The sequence below is a fragment of the Cucurbita pepo genome, chromosome 18 (assembly GCF_057944985.1).
Source record: "Cucurbita pepo subsp. pepo isolate OVF chromosome 18, ASM5794498v1, whole genome shotgun sequence".
Lineage (NCBI taxonomy): Eukaryota > Viridiplantae > Streptophyta > Magnoliopsida > Cucurbitales > Cucurbitaceae > Cucurbita > Cucurbita pepo.
In genome coordinates, this window is record NC_141815.1 from 7,119,289 (window position 1) to 7,141,687 (window position 22,399).

Sequence of the window (22,399 nt, forward strand, 5' to 3'; positions counted from 1 at the left end):
ATCCGGGACTCTATAAAGAAATATCAAACTTCTACTTAGGTTTAGCGTCATTTACAGGCATTAGGGAAAGAATTTGAGACGCTCCACGTGAAGGCGGGAGAGATGGTGAACGATTATTTTACACGGAAGAGGAACCAGGTTTGAAAGTGACTTATGAAAAAACATATAATCAATAAATAGGTCGTGGCACCTATAGAAGATGGTATCGGAAATTTTTTGACAAAGGAAGGAAGCAACCACGTAAAGATCTCTGAAGAAATATTGATCATGGCAGAAGCTGTTAATGGAGCGGTTCATATTCTAAATTGGATAAACGAAGCGTTATCTGTATTTTATTTGGAGTTAGTGAAGAATCCGAGATGTATCGACTCTATAAGCCCATTGACAAAAAGATAGTTATCAGTCGAGATGTTGTATTTGAACGGGATAGATGTTGTATCTCTACGTCGTGAACCACCACCGATCAAAATTAATAGGTCAATTTTCATTCAAAATCGATACGAGTCGACCAACCAACACGTGCGTGGAAATAACCATTCAAAATTTTAAATCGATGAAAATATTGGTGGGCTTCCCATTGATGTTCAGCCCAGTATATTAATGGGCCTTTTTACAATTGGGCCGAAACCGTTGATGTAAATGCCACAAGATTTGTAACTATTTACAATCATGCCACTATAAAAATAAATAAATAAATTACAAATTGAGTACTTTTAATTTAAATTTATAGATCCATTTTATATTCATAATTTCAAATTTTAATTAATTTATTAAATAGAAATTAAAAATTTATTGTGAATTTAAAAAAAATAAACTAATTGGCATCGGTTGAAAAATCCCGAGCTGTGTCGTTCTTCGAAATATTGAAAATCTTTTACCTTCTATCAACTAGTCGATTTATATCGTTCGATTGAAACCGACGTTATTTATTAAGAAAACCCATTTGAAGCGGAGCCGATTCTTGTCTCGTCGCCTGCCCCGACGTAGCGCTTCGAAAAATGGAAGAGGGGGAAGAAAACCAAGTGTAGAATTTGTGTAGTTCATGCATATATGGTCTCTCAACCTCCATTGCATGAAAATGCATGAGATTTTTGTTTCTCAAACACAAATTTAGCCTTTTTCTCTTCATTTTTAGGGCTTCCCCCACCCTCCTCCTTCGATTTTCAATTCAAGCATCAGAAGAAATGTTCGGGATGACAACGGAGGCGGCGACCGTGGCAACAGTGGCGGTGGTAGTCACGATGGCGGGGTGGTTGCTCGGTGGAGTTGAGGGTAGAGAACCAGTGTTGCATAGAGTTGGAGGAGGAAAATACACTTGGACAACTAATGTTAACTTCACTGATTGGTCAATTCACGAGCATTTTTACGTTGGTGATTGGCTCTGTAAGTTTTTCATATAAACTTAGGGTAAGAAGTCGAATATCGATCAAATACGAAGATCGTTTAAGGAAGCTGGTTTTTCTCCGTTACTAACGTTTTCTTTAACAATTTTCAGATTTCGGGTTCGATAAACGTATCTACAACGTGCTACAAGTGAACAAAACGAGCTACGATAGTTGCAACGAGAATGATTTCGTTTTCAACGTAACGAGAGGAGGACGAGACGTGTTTAACCTAACACAAGCAAAGCCATACTACTTTCTAAGCGGAAGAGGGTTTTGCTTTCAAGGAATGAAGGTTGCTATCTTTGTTGAAGACTCGCCTCCCATTTCATCACCCAGAATTTCAAACCATTCTTCATCTATTCAACCATTAAAGCCTCTCTCATCCCTCTCGATATTGATCACGCTTGCTTTCACTAAAATCGTTCTTCTAAATTAGGGTTAATTCATATCGTTATAACGTCGGTTAGGGCTAGACCGTAGCCTCGGGTTTGAATCTGGTCTTAGTTTTGTTAACAGGGTATGATAAAATAAATTTAGAGTAGGATTTAAGTTAATTACAGACGTCGATAATTAGGATTACAGCTAGGGTTAGGGTTAGAGTTAATCGGTTGAAAATCTAAATTTTTAACTCGTTAGAAATTTATATTTTGGTTATTGTTCGAAATTGTGAAATAAAAATACTTTTACGATATTTAATTTTATTCTAAATCAATTTCTTATAATTGAATAAATAATTAATTAAACATTTTCACGTGGTATTAAATAATATATATATAAATAAAAATGTGAAATAAAAATACTTTACAATATTTAATTTTATTCTAAATCAGTTCTTATAATTGAATAAATAATCAATTAAACATTCTTCCTCGTAAAAATATTTTTATTTCACATTTATATATATATATATATATATATATATATATATATATATATATATATATATTATATATATATATATATATATAATAAAATAAAGATACTTTTACGATATTTAATTTTATTTTAAATCAGTTTTTTATGATTGACTAAATAATTAATTAAACATTTTCTAGTGGTATTATATATATATATATAAAGACATATTAATAATAATCTCATTTTAATTTTTAAATTGTTATGTTATTTTTTTATTTTTTTATTTTTTATTTTTTGTTATCATGAAATTCTAAATGATAATTCAATATTATATTTTACAAGTTTAATAACCACAACTATATTAATTTTTTAAAAATAAATTTATAATTAAAAATATATAAAATAAAATAGAAATGTTTTTAATAAAATAAGAGGATGGATCTAAGTATATAATTCCAAAACAAATATAAAAAATGAAAAATAATAAATTATTGGACTTTGAATGGACCATTATCTCATTTACTTTTTGACCCAAACGAGAGAGGATAATTTAAATAATTACCAAATGACAGAAGGGCTTTTTAGTCTTTTCACCTTCCAAATTCCAAAAGCCATCATTATTGACTTTATATTTAAATTCTCCACTTTTTATTTTTATTCTTTAAAATAAAAGAAAATAAAATAATTGTAAGAGAACTGATAATGGGTGATAAAAGTAATTAACCATTTTTTTAAATTTGTTACCTAAAAAATTAATTCACAATAATGGTAATTTTGATTGTATTTATGGGTGCTGCTCTCACTCGTTTTTTAGCTGAACTCGAACTTTTCACTGCGGTAGTCGATAAAACCGTCATGTTGTTGTCACCTTCAACGACACTGTTATGGGTGCTGCTCTCACTCGTTTTTTAGCTGAACTCGAACTTCTCACTACCGTAGTCGATAAAACCGCCATAGTTGCCGTCACCTTCAACGACATTGCTACCTGGATCTTCATTACGCTTGCATTTTTAGTTTCTGTGTGGGTTTTACTTTCAAAAACGAAATTTATTGACGGTGGTCATTCGATCTAGAATGATTTAGTCATACGAAATTTCATATGGGTTTGAAGCGGGTGCTCACACAGAGCTTCTAGAACAGTCTTTACGTGATTTCGACCGGTGAATGAGATTTCTACTTATTGCAATCACCCTCGAGATTCTTCACACCTGAGTGATACCAATAAAGAGACAAAAGAGGATCTTTTGTGTATAATCCAACATAATCTCAAACGTGTTACCCATAGCAAAGTCCAATAGAATTTAATAAGTTTAGGGTTAAAATTGTCTTTTTGGTTTCTAATTTAATAATTTCATAAATTAAATAAATTGTAAATTAGGGGAAAAAAAAAAGAAAAAGAAAAAGAAAAAGAGAATCTCAAGAAAGTCGCTCCGAACGCCTGAAACCCCCACCTTCCCTCATTTCCGTTCCGTCTCTTCCTCTTCGTTCTCTCTTTCTCTCTCGTTTTTCGATCCTAAATTCTCTAAAATTACGCTGTTTTCCATTCAGAATCTTCAATCAATTTGCAGAATTGCAGGATTTTTCGCTGCCTGAACCAGTCTCAGGGTTAGCCATGGCGGCGACTCGGTTCTGGGTTTCGACTTTCTTCTTTCTCTTTACAGTAACCCTAACTTCTGTTCTTCACGTTGCTCTTGCCAACTCTGAAGGCGACGCTCTCTACACTCTCCGCCGGAGCTTGTCCGATCCTGATAACGTGCTTCAGAGTTGGGATCCTACTCTCGTCAATCCCTGTACTTGGTTCCACATTACTTGTAACCAGGACAACCGCGTTACCCGACTGTACGGTCTCTGTTTCTTCGTTTTTTTTTTTTTTTTTTTTTTTTTTTTTTCCTTTTTACTATTTGATTGGTTTTTTTTAAAAAAAAAAAGAAAAAAGAAAAAAAGAGAGACTGTTTGTGTTCTGTTTATCTTCTTCATTTAGAATACCGGAATTTTCCGTTATGCTCTTCGTCTATTGGTACTTTCTCTTTGTGTTATGCTATTGTGAGGTTTGTTTCGTTCTTGCATTATCTTCTGTTTTGGGCAAGGATCCAGTTCATCGTTTCGCGAATTTGGTTGATCGTTGTGTTTTATTATCGTCATATGAGGATCTCGACTGGTTTCCCTGTGAAGTTAAACGAATTTTAATGCTTAAAGATGAACGATAATCTTAAGAAGGAAGTGAAAATCCACCCGTCTTCTTGTTGTTTGACGGATGGTTGGGTGTGAAGGATCGACATCCAGTATGGTGTTGGAGTCTTATTTATGATAGCTCTGTTTACTTGTGTAAAAGCTTGTATACTGTTGGCTTGATGTTATCACTACCAGCTGATCAGACATTTGGTTTTGTTTTTCAGGGACTTGGGCAATTCCAATTTGTCTGGACATCTTGTTCCTGAACTTGGAAGGCTTGAGCATCTGCAATATTTGTATGTTGTTTGTTTAATCACAATATTTAATTCTTTGTTGTTTCACTAAGTGTAGATTTGCCCACGTTCTTTGAACGATATGATTTGCCAATAATTGTGATGGAGTTATTTAAATTATTTCTAGAAATAAATTATTTTCTAGGATCATGTTTCTACTTGATGGTAAACATTTCTAAATTCGTGAATAACTAGTAGGATATGTACTACTTTGACTTTTGACAACAAAGTGTTTGATATGTGTGTGTCCAATGAGTATTGGAGTGTCCAAGTGGCGGTGGTTCTTAAATATGAAGTAATAGGTTGGTTTCGTCAACTAGTAGAAAGAACTCACGGTATAATTGTGAGATCCACATCGGTTGGGGAGGGGAACGAAACATTCCTTACAAGGGTGTGGAAACCTCTCCCTAGTAAACGTGTTTTAAAAAACTGTGAGGGAAAGCCCGAAAAGGAAAGCCCAAAAAGGACAATATCTGCTAGTAGTGGGCTTGGGCTGTTACAAATGGTATCAGAGCCAAACGTCGGGCAGTGTGTCAACAAGGACATTGGGATCCCAAGGGGGTTGGATTATGAGATCTCACATCGGTTGGTGAGGGGAATGAAACATTCCTTATAAGGGTGTGGAAACCTCTCAGTAGACGCTTTTTAAAAAGCTTGAGGGGAAGCCCGAAAGGGAAAGCCGAAAGAGGACAATATCTGCTAGCGGTGGGCTTGGGCTGTTATAATAATGCTGCTGAGGAGACTTGGATATCTTTTCTATTCCAAACTACTTCCAAATTCTACTAACTCTTATACTTACATACACGCCTATTTACAACCCTCCACTCTACCCGACACAATACGAAGTTCAGTTGAAGAGCCTCATGCTTACTTCTCTTCTAACCATTTTCCAAATTTGTGCTCTCCCCTAATGGCCTTTCTACCTGTTTCTTGTATCTCCTCATGAGATTCTATCTAAGGGAAAGCCTATCACAAATTGTCCTTCTAATTTGAATTTTGCTGCTCCTTACTTTCTCGATTAGTTCTAGTGTAAAAAATGGTTGATATGAAAATCTCGTGTGATATACTAAATATTTAATCTGGTTTTGTACTGATTGTTGATTTTTTACTCTGTTGCCAATAAATATGTAGGGAACTTTACAAAAACAACATCCATGGAACTATTCCAGATGAGCTTGGAAACTTGAAGAGCCTCATCAGTTTGGACCTGTATAACAACAACATCACTGGACGAATCCCTTTTTCTTTGGGGAAACTGAAATCTCTTGTGTTCTTGTGAGTTTCGTTTACATTATTCATCCTTGTTCAGCTTGGTTATTTTTTATTTTGAAGTTTTATGTTCTTTCTAACTCCAACTTGTATGGACCAACAGTCTTTATAATTTTTTAGTATGATCATCATCTCGCAAGAAGTTATTGCTTGTGAATATTTCATTTTTAGAGTTAACTCTACAATGTTTGAAAAACAACTTTTCTCTATCCATTTTCTGAAGAACAATCTCTTTCCGCTTCTGCTTGATAGTTGATGATAGGATTATGAAACCTATGGCTGTGATTTTTCTGTTACTGAATTGGAACTAAAATCTGAAAGAATGCTTTCTCTAGCTATCCTTTCTTTTCACATTTTTTGTCTGAACTTTTTCTTCCTTGTTTTGCAGACGGCTTAATGATAACCGATTAAATGGACCAATCCCAAGAGAACTGACTGCAATTACAAGCCTTAAAGTTGTGTAAGTCTCTGTATAATTTCACTGTTGTGTAGTAGCCATTTAGGTGATATACATCCCTGGTTTAAATTTTGTGCAATGTCATGTGATCGGTTTATGATGCATTGTGTCTCCTTTGTTTCAGGGATGTCTCAAATAATGACTTGTGTGGAACAATACCAACCAGTGGACCATTTGAGCACATACCTTTAAACAAGTAGGCTTCTGAATTTATTTCCTTCCCTATTTTTATTCTCTTACTATTCTATATTTTGAAATGCATCAGAGTGTGAATGGTAGAGTAACACTCCTTTGCCAGCATCAAGTCAAAGTGAAAAAAGATAAGAGAATGAATGATACTTTGTTTTTATCATAATGTGTGGACTTAATCCCCCTAATATTGCTGCGCTTTAATCAAAATTAGCGTCTGTAACGATGTTGCTAGTAGAGATATTTCATTATTTACCTTCTCATACGTTGTTCGGTAACTAATTGGTAGATCCATCCTTACCCAATTAAGGCAAGAAAATGGAAATGGCTTTACAGGCTCTATTAGTTAAGGAAATCGCTCCCGAGCAGAGGGTGATTCAAGAGGTCTCTCTTACAAGATTAGAAAAAATCTTTCCCCCCATCTTTCTGAGACTTCATTTTCAACGAATCGCCATTCCTCCGTGCCGCAACACTTTTGCCTAACCACACAACAGATAACTTAGAACCAATGGTGTTATTACTCATCTACCCTTCTCTCACACAAACCACCCTTCTCACTGTTCATATCTCTACTTTTGAGCTTCTAATTGGTTGGCTGGCGTAAATCTCTCTACTGAGTATTGAGCCTACCCACTTATATGATTGAAAGTAATGTCGGATTTGGAGACTTGTGATAGGAGGCTGAGGAATTAACTCTCAAATCTTAGATATTCCATGTGCACATTTATCTGCTTGCTGCAGCTGTGTTTATATTATTATTGTTTACTCTTTAATTTGAGTCTGCGATATCGAGACTTTTGGTTCTCATGATTTTGGCAAGGCGATGTCGAGACTTTTACCTAACTAATTTCTTCCCACTGCTTCAGGCCATGTACATGATAAGCTTTGTAGTCTTGGTTCTCCCCATCTTTGAATATACTCTTCTCCTTGTACTAATCAACAAGTTTCCATTGTTGCAGCTTTGAGAATAACCCTAGAATGGAAGGACCAGAATTGTTGGGACTTGCTAGCTACGACACAAATTGCACATAGAAGGTGATGGCTACAAAATTACAGCTTCAGAATGAGATAGGGGTTCGGGGGAAAAGGTAATACTAAACTCCATAGTGAATTGGAAAACACTATAATCTAAAATGACATGACAGACTAGTGTTTGTAAATTGTAATTCCAAATGCTTTTGGTTGGTATCTGTAACATTATTTTTCTTGTGTGACGATATGAATTTGTGCTAATGTAATTCTATCAACTGTTTGTTCATCTTGTTGTCTGTTTAGTGAAGAGAGTTGGAATATATCTTATTTTGATTTTGTCAACTTTCAAATTTATCTTATATAAGGTGTGGGGTATAGATCAATGAACATTTGATTTCGTAATCAGCAAATGGATAATGAGAATTCCTCTTAATTTGGAGCAATATTGGGAGAATGCCAGAAGACTGTACCTAGTAGAGTTTAGAGGTATGAGAGTTTAATTACGCTATAATTGATTTGCATGAATCTTACCATATAAACTTAGCTATCTAAATCATATTTGACATCTCTATAAAATCTCTTGTAGAACAAATATGATTATCCAAAGATGCCTCAATTTGACTTTTTGTTTAGTAAAATGGCCGTTTGAATATGAATCTTATATAATTTTTTCGGTTTATGAATGTGATGTACCACATTGGTTGGGGAGGCAAACAAAACACCCTTTATAAAGGTGTGGAAACTTTCCCCTAGCAGATGCATTTTAAAGGCTTGAGGGGAAGCTCGAAAGGGAAAGCTCAAATAGGACAATATCTACTGGCTGTGGATCTGGGTCCTTACAATGAAGGAACAAATAGACGATTAAATGGATAATGGTTTATAAAGGTGTGGAAGCAGATGCATTTTAAAGGCTTGAGGGGAAGCTCGAAAGGGAAAGCTCGAATAGGACATATCTACTGGCCGTGGATCTGGGTCCTTACAATGAAGGAACAAATAGACGATTAAATGGATAATGGTTTATAAAGGTGTGGAAGCAGATGCATTTTAAAGGCTTGAGGGGAAGCTCGAAAGGGAAAGCTCGAATAGGACATATCTACTGGCCGTGGATCTGGGTCCTTACAATGAAGGAACAAATAAACGATTAAATGGATAATGGTTTCATGGGAAAAAAAGATGTTGAATTCACTATGGGTACAATGAACAAGACTCTGGACTTTTAAGTAATTTAAGACGATATTTAGGCAGGTTAAATTACCAACTTAGTTTAAGTTTATATAAAATTTAAAATATATTTTAGGTTTAATTTTTAAATTTGTCTAATAGGTTTATGATATTGAATTTTTTTTTTTCTTTTAAGTGAGTGATATAAGAGCTTTTTCAACGTTTGTGAATTTGAAACAAATTATTACAAGTTTTATTGCACATAAAATTATAAAATTAAAAGTTTAAACATTTATGGAATACGAAATTTTAAGTTTAAAAATTAAATAGGCATAAATTTAAAAGTTTATAATTTTAAAAATTTAAGAATCTAATAGAAAAAAAATATAGGTTAATCACAAGATGGCTGTAAATTACTATTTAAAAAAAAAAAAAAATCCTTTAATGAATTTTTCTAATTATAATTATTAGTATTTCAAATGATTTATGCAATTCTTTTATGTATGGAAATAAGTAACTAGTTAAGATTTTTTTTTTCTTTTTTAATAGAAAATGAAATTCTAAAATTACATAATAATAAATATATATTTTTTTAATTTTTTTTTTTTTTTTTTTTTTTGCCAAAAGTCAGAGCTGAGCTGTCTAAGGCATCAGACTCAAGTTTTGGTCCCGTGAGAGGCGTTTAAATCCCAATTTTGACAGATAGTTATTGTTTTAACTTTTAATTATTAGTTAGGATGGCTGAGTGGTCTAAGGCACTAGATTCAAGTTTTGGTTTCCTTGTGAGAGGGCGTGGGTTCGAATCCCAATCTTGACAAATAGTTTATCTAAATAAAAACTATATTTTTTCAATCACGTAGCTCTGATAATAGATGTGTGTTGATGGGTCGAATTCTTTCACTAGCTGCTATAATGGATAAAGATGAGAACTATTGTTTTGACTTTTCATTATTAGTTAGGATGGCCGAATGGTCTAAGGCGCCAGATTCAAGTTCTGGTCCCCTCGTGACTTTTAATTATTGTCTCTATTCTTTTGTAGATTTTAGAACTATTGTTTTGACTTTTCATTATTAGTTAGGATGGCCGAGTGGTCTAAGGCGTCAGACTCAAGTTCTGGAGTCATTTGATTAAAATTTAATTCTTTGTGAGCTAATAATAAATGTTTTTATGGACCGAATTCTTTCACACCAAAGAATTCTAGCTACTATAATGATGAATAAAGATGGGGAACTATTGTTTTGACTTTTAATTTATAAGTCAGGATGGTTGAGTGGTCTAAGGTGCTAGACTCATGTTTTAGTCCTCGTGAGAGGGTGTGGGTTCAAATCCCACTTAGACCAGGGTGTTCTGAGTTTGGTATATGCTACATTACATGTTTTGGGTTCAAAATGCATTCGATAACGACACATCTTTTTTATCTCACCAAAAAACGTTATGAGATTAGCCTACTCGAATCTATCTAGATTTTCAAGACGGTATATATTTAAAGCTAAATGTTGAAGAAAATAAAAGATCTGCCTCGATTTTTCGGACTGAATGGTCTAAGGTTAACAAAATAGTTATTGGTCCTCGTAATGCATAGAGATGATGACATGATTGTTTTCTACAAGGGATTAGGTTACTCGGACCTACCTCGGTTTTCAAAATGTTATATATTTACTGCTCGGTCTTGACAAAAAAATAGAAGTCAGGATGGCCGAGTGGTCTAAAGCGCCAAACTCAAGTTGTGGTCTTCGTAATCCCACTTCTGACAAAACCAAATACTTAAGACGGCCTGTTGCTCATTCCTCTCTAAATTTTATTTTTGAGTTCTTTGATTTACCATTCACACTTGTCTATCATTGTTGTCGTCTCGGTTATGTTGGCGACTCACTCAAGGTAACCATTGCACTTCCTTCTATGCATTTTGGATCATTGCATCACGCATAAACCCTATAGTTTATTCGACATCTCCACCTTTTGTTAGAAAATTGTGCACCATAACTTGAATTTGTCGAGTTTTGTAAGGTGAGCAAGGTATTCGACTCGATTCAATTTGGTTCAATTAGTTCAATCTAATTCAGTTCAACTAGTCTAGTTTTGTTGGATTGATCTAGTTTAAAACGATTAATTTTTAGTATTTTTTATAATTTAACCAAGAATACTTTGAAAATATCCCACCGCTTCAATTTTGCTGACTGATAAACATGAGGCAGCTTCGTTGACGGCTCATTTCTCGATAGAATTGAATGGAAAATCGAATGATCTTGGAGGACATACGGAGTTGCACGACTGAACATGCTGCCAAACTGGTAAGTAAACAAATCCTTGAAATCTTATCATTTGTTCAGAACCAAGTTTCCGTAGAAATTTGAAGAAAAAACTTGAAATCGCCCCAAATTATGTTTCTAAATAGTCATGGCATGTAATGAATTGTCGGATGATCAAGAACTCGTGAACTACAAAGAGAAACAACAAATTAGGGATTTGAGGGAATTGTGTTCTGCTTCTATATGAACTTTAGACTATTGAGATGCGATAGAATGAAGAACCCTAGCAGAATTTCCATAATCATCCCTGCACCTCCAATCGGTTTCTTGCTCGTTCCACCGTCGCTTTTCTCGTTGGCAGTGGACGAACTCCCATGAACTGTAAATCAAAATCACCGAACAGAGAGAAACAGTTCAAAACCGATTCAATCTACTCTAAGGTAATGATTTTCTGTTTTAAGTTAGATGGAAATTTTGGGTTTGGTTTTTACCTTTAGAATCTGGAGCACTGCTTGGTTCACTTGTGGAATTTGACTCTTTGAATATCTTAGCTTCTGTAGAGTTTGGTGCTAAATGCAGAAGTGCTGAAAACCCATATACAAAGCAAGGTTAAATACAATACCCAGAAGGTGTTTGACAAAATGCCCAGCTGAGAATTAGAGTGCAGAGCCGTGGAATTTTTGTAATACTGATGCACTCAAGGTGTTTGACAAAATGCCCAACTGAGAAATTCAGTGGAAAACCATGAAATTTGAGTACAAACAACAACTACTCGATCTAAAGTCCTAAGTCCATCGCTAGCCAATATTGTTTTCTGATTAGTCCTTTTTGAGTTTCTGAGTTAACCTTTAAGATGGTTAAAACCCAATCACACCGCTAGCAGATATTATTGTTTTCTGATGTTTTTCATTCGAGCCTACTCCCAAGGTTTTTAAAGTCGAAGTCTACCGCTAACCGATATTGATCTCTAATTTTTCCCTTTCAGACTTTCCCTCAAGGTTTTTAAAACTCGAGCACATCTCTAGCTGATATTGTTCTTTGATTTTTCTCTTTTGAACTTTCCTTCAAGGTTTTCAAAATGGTCGGGTAGAGAGAAGTTTCTACACTTTTATAAAGAATGTTTCGTTCTACATCCCAACCTACGTGAGCTCTCACACTCAAGGTGTTTGATACAATGCCCAAGTGAGAAATACAGTGATGAAAAACACAGGAAACCAGTAGAAAAACATGAGATTAGTTCACTTACAGATGCACTCAGTGATATTAGAAGGAGCATGGCAGGCATTGGGGAGACCCAAAGCGAGGGAGCCATTGATTTTAAGGCCAAGATTAGGGTCATCCTTGTCCTTGATAAGAACACAGAGGCACTTCTTACTCTTCTGCACCACCTGCTTGAGCCCACTGCAGCAATCAATGGTAGGCGTTTTGGCATCGCCACTAACATAAGGCAGGCAAGGGGCAAGGCCGATGAGTTGGTCTGAGCACTCAGTTCTATCTTGGTCTATGTTAGAGGCTGCAAAAGGAGCTAGCAGGAGAAGCAGCAAATTGCAGAACACAAAGAGAGCCATTGGAGATGGTGAAGAACAGAGAGAGGGAGATGATGGGAATGGAGTTGTTGGGTGTTTCGGTGTGTCAGTTTTGGACTGAACTTGCAGGGGAAGGAAGAGAAAGGAAGCAAAGGTGTTAAAAGGGAGAGGGAGGAGAGGCCAAATGATTCTCTGCGTTTATCAAGGAGCTATTTTGTCATGTGAAAGGATGGTATGTCTTCTTCTGCTCTAGCTTTTTTTTTTTTTTTTTTTTTTTTTTTTTTTTTTTTTCTCTCTCTCTCTCTCTCTCTCTAAAAGAAAGGTTAAATTTTAATTTTGATATATATTTTATTTTAAGGTAGTGACGAAAAAGCTTTCTATATTCCTTTTTTATATAGTTTTCCACGTAAAAAGAATATTGATGTGATGTCCCACGTTGGTTGGGAAGGAGAACAAACCACCCTTCACAAGGGTGTGGAAACCTTCCCCTAGCAGACGCGTTTTAAAGCCTTGAGGGGAAGCCTGAAAGGAAAAACCTAAAGAGGACAATATCTGCTAGCGGTGGATCTGGGGCGTTACAAATGGTATCAGAGCCAGACACTGGACGATGTGCCAGCCTTCTTGCTGTTCCCCGAAGGGGAATAGACACAAGGCAATGTGCCAATAAGGACGTTGGGCCCCGAAGGGGGATGGATTTGGTGACAGTCCCACATCGATTAAAAGGAGTGCCGCTGGTTCCCGAAGGGGGTGGATTGTGATGTCCCACATTGGTTCGGGAGGAGAACAAACCACCATTTATAAGGGTGTGGAAACCTTCCCCTAGCATATGCATTTTAAAGCCTTGAGGGGAAGCCCGAAAGGGAAAGCCCAAAGATGACAATATCGGCTAGTAGTGGATTTGGGTCGTTACATTTATTTATATATTTTATATATATATAAAAGACGGGATGAGATGGGCAGGGTAGGAAGCAAGGAATATAATCCCCGTCTACTATTCTGTTTAGCTAGAGGAAAATTTCTTCTCCGACTCTCCTCATTTCTCATTTAAATAGAGACTTTTCATTCCGTTTGGGACGGATTTCTACGGATCAAATAGACATATCTAAATATAATGAAAAAAGGTCGTGAGACCTTTATTTCGTTAGGGGTATGTTTTGGATCGTAGGTGTGGAGGTTTGTAGTGAGAACTTAGAAACCTACCCTTGTACAATAAATCAATAAACCGAATAGAATGATATCATAAGAACGCATTACTTCAAAAAGTTAAATTGAGCTGATTTTAGTGATAATTGTTATGTTAGACCTTTGATCATTCATTCTCGTCATTGTAATGATTAAAAAATTACTGCCTCCCAGATAAGCTTCTAACTTTTAAAAGTGAGTGTTATTTTCAAACTCGAGAAAATGAATTTAGCATTGATTTTTTTTTTGTCTTATTTGATTTGTTTGACTATGAATTGAAGCATTAGTTTGAACATATTTATAAAGTTGGAATGTATTGCTTTTTTTAGGTAACCCGTGATCTTAATCAGGCCTTCTTGGATCTTGGCTAATCCGTGATCTGTTATAGATAAAATTAATTATTTGTCATGTGGGACCTTCACCATTTGTATTTGCAAGTAGGTAGAATATCCTCATGTGATGTGTTTTTTTTTTTTGGTCACATGAAACTTTATTCTTATATTTTGTTGGGATATATTTGTGTTATGGTGTGTCAGAAAGATTGAGTGAGCGGAGAAATCGGTCAATCTAATTCAACCTATACGATTTGATTTGTATTATAATTTATGCATGTTAGTTCTCAGGATTACCTCTGTGTGATCCACGTCCCTCCATATGACGATCTGCAATGCATGGTAATCCAATTGAATTGTTAGGTCATATAACACTAATCGACCCCATGTCTGCGACGGCATGGGCACTAGAGTGGAACTTGATGATGCGGGTATTGGAGCCTTTAATGACTCCGTTAAACGGATGACACCGTACATACTGTTAACGGCTTGGAGAGCCACCCTTTTCATTCTTAGATGTCATGGAAGTCTACTAGGTTCTTAGTAGCGTCTAAGCAGTTCTCTTATGCATGCTTTGTTAGGGAGATTATCCTATTGATCACCTAGAGCATGGTATACATATTATAAACATTCATGCAGGCTTATTAAGGAGATATCATATACGTAACAACCCAATTTTTCTACTATAATAAAGTTGCTACTATATGTATGAGTTATGCGAAAAACATTAATTTAAAATATCTCATAAAAGGTATCATGGATTTTATATTTAAAAACAAAGTCTTTATACAACGTAAAAGAATGACAAAAATAAAATAAAATAAAATAAGTTTGGAATTAACCTAAGAGCTACTAAACATATCTAAATGCGATTATCCTAACTCCGGTTCCGTGGCCTTTATCATGACATCATCCTCCGTATAGGGAAGTGATTTAGGGGAGGGGAGTGTAAACATGGAAACGTGGAGAGGAAAAATATGGGGGAAGTGCGCGTAAGCAAATCGTGGCCTTTAAACTTGGGTCGTTATGGCTTATACCTCAAAAGACACTTTTGCCCTCAAAAGTGTCTAAATGTCGGGATAGCTCCAGATATTTTTCTCTCATCTCATTTTTCCGTTCCAATTCAACTTTATTTGCTTTGTGATTCTGTCACAGTACCTTGAAAAAGGCAAATTCTCTTGTGCATAGGACCTTCACTTCTAGGGCTGCGTTTCTTACCTATCATTCTTCGTAACTCAGGTGATGATCTATACGCAAGGGTTCATACACGTTATTGTCACGATCTTTTGTTTGATGTAACACCTAAGCCTCGATGAGAAATTAAGAACTCAATTTTTCTTTTAAAGATGAATTTTTGAAAATTTATTGAGAATCTTTAATGGCACTGGGAGACCATTTTCGACTCTTGGTTTATTCAAATATGCCAAGAATCAAGGAAGAAAAAAAGTAAACATTTCAGATCTTGATATCTGTTACCCCTAATATTCGAAAGTCTTTCTTGAACTTAAGTTCCGAATTTTTAGTATGTTAATATTAGAAGGATTTCACATAAGTTTTGTGAAGGAAGCTGGAGACAAACTAAACCGGAAGATGTCGTTTTACGTTTAAAGTTTCTAGTCGATTCGCACTCGTACTATAGGAGATGCATTCACATATCAGAACATGTTAAAGACGTTGGATGGGCATTTTTGGACAAGTATATATTGTATGTCAATAAAATTGTTTGCTTTTTTATCCTTAATCTCAAATTAATTAATATTTGGATGATAATAAACATATTTTTAATTACTAATTATCTTAGCGTTTCGAAGTGTCTACCATATAAAGCTTAGAACGACGATACAATGTCATTTGAATCACTCAAATCAAGATTACAACAAAGACATAGCGAAAACATGAGACATGATGACATGACAGTTGAGTTGTCATCATGAACCAATCAGACTGTGACACATAAGTTGTTCCTGATCCGTGAAAAGGATTGAGTTTGCTCTTGAACTTGTAAAAAGAGCGACGTTACAATTTTGTTCTAATCCATATAAAGAGTCGAGAAAGTTTTTATTCAAATTCAGAAGAAGGGCTTAGGAAGGGGTAGGTCTAATTTGACCGAACACTGTAAAATTACTGTGTTATTTTCTCTAACTATCTTATTTAATTTTTAAATTATTATCGTGATTTCTTTTATAATTGTTGGATTGGTACGACAACTCAACGGTGAATAGAGTTTTTTTTTTTTAAAATAATTTAAATTTAATTTTTCTAATTATCAAACTTTAAATCAATAGAAAATCAAAATTAACACAAATATATAAAATAATTCAATTCAAAACCGTGTTACTCTTGTATTTTAGGTGAAAGTAACGCACCTCTGTATGGTTGACGACAACATCACGTTAAAAACCATGAAACGTGCGTTAGTACAGTTGCATTAATTTATTTTGTAGATCTTAGGTTAGTTTAGGGCATCGTTTTTTAATCTTTTATTTAGTATTATTTTATTTTGCATTGAATATTTTTCGTTGTTTGATTTTAAGACTCCTATGCAAACATATAAGTTCATAACCCGTAAACCCGTAAATTTTTTTGTTGGTAAAATAGGTCTAATTCATATCAGTTGAGTATATATATTTAAACCCGTTAATAAATTTTATAATATTTCATTTAACCCCACAATTTTAGACTATTTACCAAAAAAACTCAAGAAAATTATCATCAAACACCTCAAATTTTCCTTTTATTACCTCAACGGATACATAAACATATAAATTTCAAACAAATATTTGCATAATACCCCAAACCCTAAACACCAAATTTAAATTCATTCACTCCTTACAACAAAACATTTCCTCAAGCCACCTTCTAGGGTTTTTCAGTGGTTTCTAGGGTATTTTAGGGGTTAGGGTTTAGGGTTTAGGGTTTTTTAGGGTTTCTAGGGTTTTTCATTAGCGCTTTCGCAGTGACCCCACAAGCCAAAGCCTTCTTCGGAATCCTACCGACCTTTTCGACTCCTTCGGCGAACACGACCCCCATCCCCATATGCAAATGAGGTTCAATATGGCAATGGAACGCCCAAACGCCGGGATTGTCTGCCACAAATCGGATCGCCGTCCACCCATTTGGGAAAATTACCACCGTGTTCCTCAACGGCGGGTTTTTCAAATTCAATTTCCGGCCATGCACGGCGGCGGAGAATTTTCCATCTCCATACCCCAAAACCCAAAAATCATGCCCATGCAAATGCCAAGGATGAATTTCACTCGTATTAGGGTTTAACATGTTGGCGTTTTGTAGTATCACATCCACCGTCTCACCTAATTTGAACCGGTAAACGCCGTTTCCGATCGTCGTGTTCGGGTTCGGTGGTGGGATGTCAATGTTGTAGTCCGATGGGAAATTTTCCGGTGGGGGATTCTGGTTGAAGGCAGTCTTTAGCCGGTATTTCATGGCACCGAGGTACGGCGTCGGCGGGAGAGCTAAAGAGACGTTGTTGATAGCCCACTTTGTGAATCCGTTCAATCGATTCTGGGTGTTGAGGAGGAAGATACGGCGGTCGAATCTCATCGGCGGTTTCGGACTACTCATGGTGGAGAAGATTCTGAAGGTGAAGTTTTTGCTCCGATCGAAATCCTCCCAGTCGGGGGTTTCCGGCGGTGGAAGGATTGGTAATTTGGCGGGGGAATTGGGGAGGTAGTTGAGGAGGGTCAGTCCCGGTGGCGTATTGGGACGCCGTGCGCGAACGCCGATGGAGACCCAGTAATTCTCCGATGGGTTTTGGTCGGTGGTGATGAGGACGGAGTAAGACTCGCCGGAATAAATATCGATGTCAGAGGTTCGAAATGGCTGAACGTAGTTACCATCCGCTTCTACCACTAATAGTTGGTGATTCTAAAGAAGAATAAAAATGATAAAGCATTAAATCATTATAAGTTAAGTCGAGATTACATATCAATAATAGTTGACCAATCTATGTTCTTATTTTTAAAAGTTTCATATTTTTAAAAGTTTCAGTAAAATTAATTTAAAAAAAAAATTAAAGTATTATTGAAAATTTTAAAAAATAATTTTTATTTAAGACAAATAATCCCATTTAAATATATTTTTATTAATTTAGCTATTTATTAAAGTTCAAAATTTTGAGGAAAAAAAAAACACAATAATTTTGAAATAATTTAAATAAAATATTTTAATTATTTGTTTTATCTTATATAATTAAATTGCATATATCAACGGCTAAATGACATTATAATATTTTATCTTTATTTTTATGGAAAATATTATTTAATAGTATTATTAGAATTTAAAAAAATTCAATTTAAATATATTCTAAAATTAATAAAACATTTTAGATAATTTAATAAATAATAAATGTTAAGAGATAAGACAACAAACACGTGGGACCCTCACATTATGTGTCAGAAGGGGGAATATGTGCTGCCCCTTTAAAAGAATATTACCATTTTTATTAATATTTTAAAATATTTCACGTGCAAAATTACTAATTTAGGTTTTTTCTTTTTTAATAAATTTTCGATTTTTTTTATGTGTACCAATTAAAAAATATATTTAATAAGTTCGTAAATTTTTAATTTTGTATCAAATACATATTTTTTTAAAAAATTTCAACATAAAGATTATATTTTAAAATTTAAAAACTTATTTTACAGATAAAATAGATAGTTTATATAAATGGTGTACATTCAACCCGACAACCCTGACCAACCCATCTCGAACTATAAGGGATGAGTTGGGTTGGATTAGCATTTCCAGTAGGGTTGGATTCATTTTTCTGAACCCGAACTGAATCGGTTCGGTTTCGGTTCGTGGGCAAAACTTTCGAGTTGACCCGAACTATATAATTATAATTCTAAATTCAAACCCTAATATTATTATAGTCAATTCTGGTAGGAGGGTAAAATCGTCAACTTTCTAAAAAGTAGTGTTCATAATTACCCCTACTTCTTTTCAACCAATATTAAACCAATTAATTTATTTTTAAATTTTTTTTAACCTATGAGTAAATTTTAAAAGTCGAGAAACCAAATAGACGCAATTAGGGCTCTGTGTTATAGTAATAGAGAGAGACTTACCCCAATGGCAAAGTTGAGGGACGCCAATGCAGTGGTACTGGCAATTCTTATCCTGACAGTCTTATTGGGATGAACGTGCATGATAAACGGCGCACATTGCTCGCCCCCTTTTAATGCACAAGGCTTTGATCCACTATGGTATTTAGCTGCAATCGAACAATTGAACTGCCCTCTCCCATTTATGAGTATAGTCTTCAACCACAAATCGACAACAAAAACCACCGTCATATCATTTACCAAACCCAAATCACAAATTTATATATATAAATAATATTATTCTTGTCGTGCAGCGATGTTCAAGTTTATGTTCCATTCAAAGTCACAACCATACTGTTTAATGTTTCAATTTTCGTCTAAATTTGAACAGACGATCAAGGGTAATATTGTAATTTTGAAAAATATAGAGTTTTTTTAATAAAAGATAAAAGTTCGAGTTTTTTTTTTAATAAATTTAATCTAAAAGTTAAAAGTGGAGTACAACTCAATGTTGCTGTAGTCCAAGCATGTTCCTGTTTATATATATATATATATACACACACACGTACATATACATACACACATATAATATCAACTTTACAAAAAAAGCTTACAGATTCCATATATGTATAATAAAATAACCATATTTCAAGCAAGGAATTTAGAAGAAGAATATTTTCTTTTTCAATAATTTTTCTTTTGTTGGAAATTACAGCTTAAATCATATATATGTCTCAAAAAGATATATATATTTAATTTTAACTATATATTTAAAATTTATAATAAAGATTACTTAAATATAAATTTTCGAGTCGAGGATTTAAACCATTGATCTTGATATAAACCGGTTGAGTTGAGCTATTTTCAAATTGGTCTTTCAATTAATTTCTAGTTAGCTCATAAATTTTCATGCTCATATTTAATAAATTTTTTTAATAACTCGTTTAATAATTTTAAATTTTTTAATTTAATGTCTAATATATCGGCTAGAAATTAAAAGTTTAGAATTAAATTAAATTTATTTTATATTTTAAAATTCATTTATCTATTTATTAACAAACAAGTATAAAGCAATCATATTTTAACTTTTTCAAGAAAAAAGTAAAAGTAAAAAATAAATAAAATAATAATAATGGGAAGAGAGAGAGAAAGAATAATTTGTGGACAATTTTTGTTTGAAATAAAAAATCTAATAAAACCTTTTCTCATTGGTAAAGAAAGAAAAGAACTTAACTTGAAAAATTGTGGATGATTATTAAAATATTAATTTCTAACTTTTTAATATTCTAAAAGGTTAAATTTTTTAATATTGACATCATCGATTACCTGTGGCTCACCGATCCAACGCATTGGATTGGAGCTGAGACCAACTTCTTGCTTATGAACGCTTTGATGCCACCAATCACTAAGCAATAAGTTGATCTCTTCATCGTAATGAAACGGCTCGTTCTTTCCTTCTTCAGGATCCACTATCAACGATCCATACAACCCTGCTGATCTCTGCATACCCAAATGACCATGATAGAAAAACGTCCCAGCCTGTAGAAAAAAACCCAACAAATAAATAAACAAACTTTTTTTACCCAACATAATTCCACAGAATTTCTCGACATCAAAATCTAAAACCCTTTTCACCTTATCCACCACGAACCGGTACGTGAAGGTTTCACCAGGGTTAATAGCACACTGGGAGATCGAAGCAGTGCCATCAGCCCAGGGAGATCCATGTTGGAGTATTCCATGCCAATGAATAACAACACCTTCAGTATGGAGCTTGTTAGTCAGCTCCACAACAACAGTGTCACCAGCATTGGCTCTGATCGTCGGGCCAGGAAACTGACCGTTGATACCCATGACGACATTCTCGACGCAGTCGGGAGACCAGAACATGTACTCGACTTCCCATTTGTAGTGCTTGATTTTGGGAAGAGCCATGGAGGGAGTGATTGCAATGGAGAAAAGGAAGAGGATGAGGAGCAATGGGTGGCCTGCAACTCTCCCCATCTCTGGTTGGTAAGTGGAGCTGTGGGAGATGCCATTAGTGTTAGCAATTGCCTCCCTTTTTATAATGAAATAGAACAAGTGGGTGATTTTATTTATTTATTTATTTATTTATTATTATTATTATTATTATTATTATTATTTGTTTGATTTTTCTTTTTAAAAAAAATATTCTAACTTACAACATTGTCACACGCATCTGTATAATATAAGATCTAGAATGTTTTATCTAATTAAATTATAAAAATGCTATTTTTATTGGGTCTCGATAATCGAAATACGCTCTTTTTTAGAATAAATTATAAAAATATTTTAAAACGCGTCTATTAGAGAGAGGTTTCTACATCTTTATGAAGAATGATTCGTTCTTCTCTCTCCACTCGATGTGGGATCTTACAATCCACCTCTTCGAGGCCAGCATCATATGTATAAAATAGTTGTATTTAAATTTTTATACCTTGGGTTAGTATGGGGTGTTGTCAGTTTTAATATTTAATTTATTTTTATTTAATATTTTGTTTGTGTTGCTTTTAAAGACGGTTTGAAACATGTAAGTCCATGACATTGTTTTACGACATGTTTTAAATGTTTGTATTAGCAGAAATTTAGGATTTTTACGGTTTTGTAGGATTTGTATACGATACTTTAAATTTTTTTAATTTATATAAATTTTTATGAATTAATATTTAATATTAGACGTTAATTCAACATTAATGTTTTTATAATAAATGACTTGATTGTTAAATTAGAAAATTTAGGGAATAATATTTATTTGTATTTTGAAATATATAAATTGGTAATTATTTAAGAAATTACAAATAAATAAATAAAATAATTCATTTGACTTATTAAATACAAAAGTTTTATTTCAATTTTCAATTAAAAAAATTGATATTATTTCAATTTCTCTAAAGTTTATTTTATATTAAATCTAAAATATAAATATACGTAAATAAAAATAAATAAAAAAATGTGAAATTTAAAAAAAAAATTAATCGAAGAAAATATTTAGAAAAAGAAAATAACATCTAAAATTGGTTATATTTATGTGACACGGACATTTAAAATATTTAAGCATGTTCTCGAAATATTTAGATAACCTAGATTTTTACAAAATAAACGAGGTAATCCGATGTTCATGGCAATCTTGGATCCCCACCAAACAAACATCCGGTTCGTGTTTTATTAAATTAATTAATATTTGTTAGTTAAATTGACTTTTTTGTTATATTTAAATATTATTTATCGATATATCAATATGAACACACAAATAAATCAACAAAAATAAAG

At 34.0% G+C, this 22,399-nt stretch overlaps 4 protein-coding genes and 1 long non-coding RNA gene across 5 annotated transcripts; 3 read left to right on the forward strand and 2 right to left on the reverse strand.

Moving 5' to 3' along the window:
• Positions 1-1,184: 1,184 nt before the first annotated feature.
• LOC111780675 (early nodulin-like protein 20) lies at positions 1,185-2,025 on the forward strand. The gene is made up of 2 exons (XM_023661142.2): positions 1,185-1,383; positions 1,496-2,025. The coding sequence occupies exons 1-2, from the start codon at positions 1,185-1,187 to the stop codon at positions 1,819-1,821; spliced, it is 525 nt and encodes a 174-aa protein (XP_023516910.2). The 3' UTR covers positions 1,822-2,025.
• A 1,616-nt stretch (positions 2,026-3,641) lies between these two features.
• Positions 3,642-7,881, forward strand: LOC111780713 (Leucine-rich repeat (LRR) family protein). Its single transcript, XM_023661190.2, has 6 exons — positions 3,642-4,082; positions 4,640-4,711; positions 5,840-5,983; positions 6,366-6,437; positions 6,559-6,630; positions 7,583-7,881. Exons 1-6 carry the CDS (start codon positions 3,856-3,858, stop codon positions 7,653-7,655), a joined length of 660 nt encoding a protein of 219 aa, XP_023516958.1. The 5' UTR covers positions 3,642-3,855; the 3' UTR covers positions 7,656-7,881.
• A 3,003-nt stretch (positions 7,882-10,884) lies between these two features.
• Positions 10,885-14,717, forward strand: LOC111779558 (uncharacterized). The gene is made up of 3 exons (XR_015413596.1): positions 10,885-11,047; positions 12,075-12,763; positions 14,043-14,717. It is a non-coding gene; the product is annotated as an uncharacterized LOC111779558 (long non-coding RNA).
• On the reverse strand, positions 11,053-12,573 carry LOC111779557 (non-specific lipid transfer protein GPI-anchored 14). The gene is made up of 3 exons (XM_023659619.2): positions 12,252-12,573; positions 11,497-11,589; positions 11,053-11,384 (listed from the first exon to the last, which is right to left on the reverse strand). Exons 1-3 carry the CDS (start codon positions 12,571-12,573, stop codon positions 11,245-11,247), a joined length of 555 nt encoding a protein of 184 aa, XP_023515387.2. The 3' UTR covers positions 11,053-11,244.
• Positions 14,718-16,751: 2,034 nt separating the features above from the next.
• Positions 16,752-21,156, reverse strand: LOC111780743 (L-ascorbate oxidase). The gene is made up of 4 exons (XM_023661232.2): positions 20,744-21,156; positions 20,435-20,647; positions 19,133-19,324; positions 16,752-17,930 (listed from the first exon to the last, which is right to left on the reverse strand). Exons 1-4 carry the CDS (start codon positions 21,110-21,112, stop codon positions 16,956-16,958), a joined length of 1,749 nt encoding a protein of 582 aa, XP_023517000.2. The 5' UTR covers positions 21,113-21,156; the 3' UTR covers positions 16,752-16,955.
• Between the last annotated feature and the right edge of the window lie 1,243 nt (positions 21,157-22,399).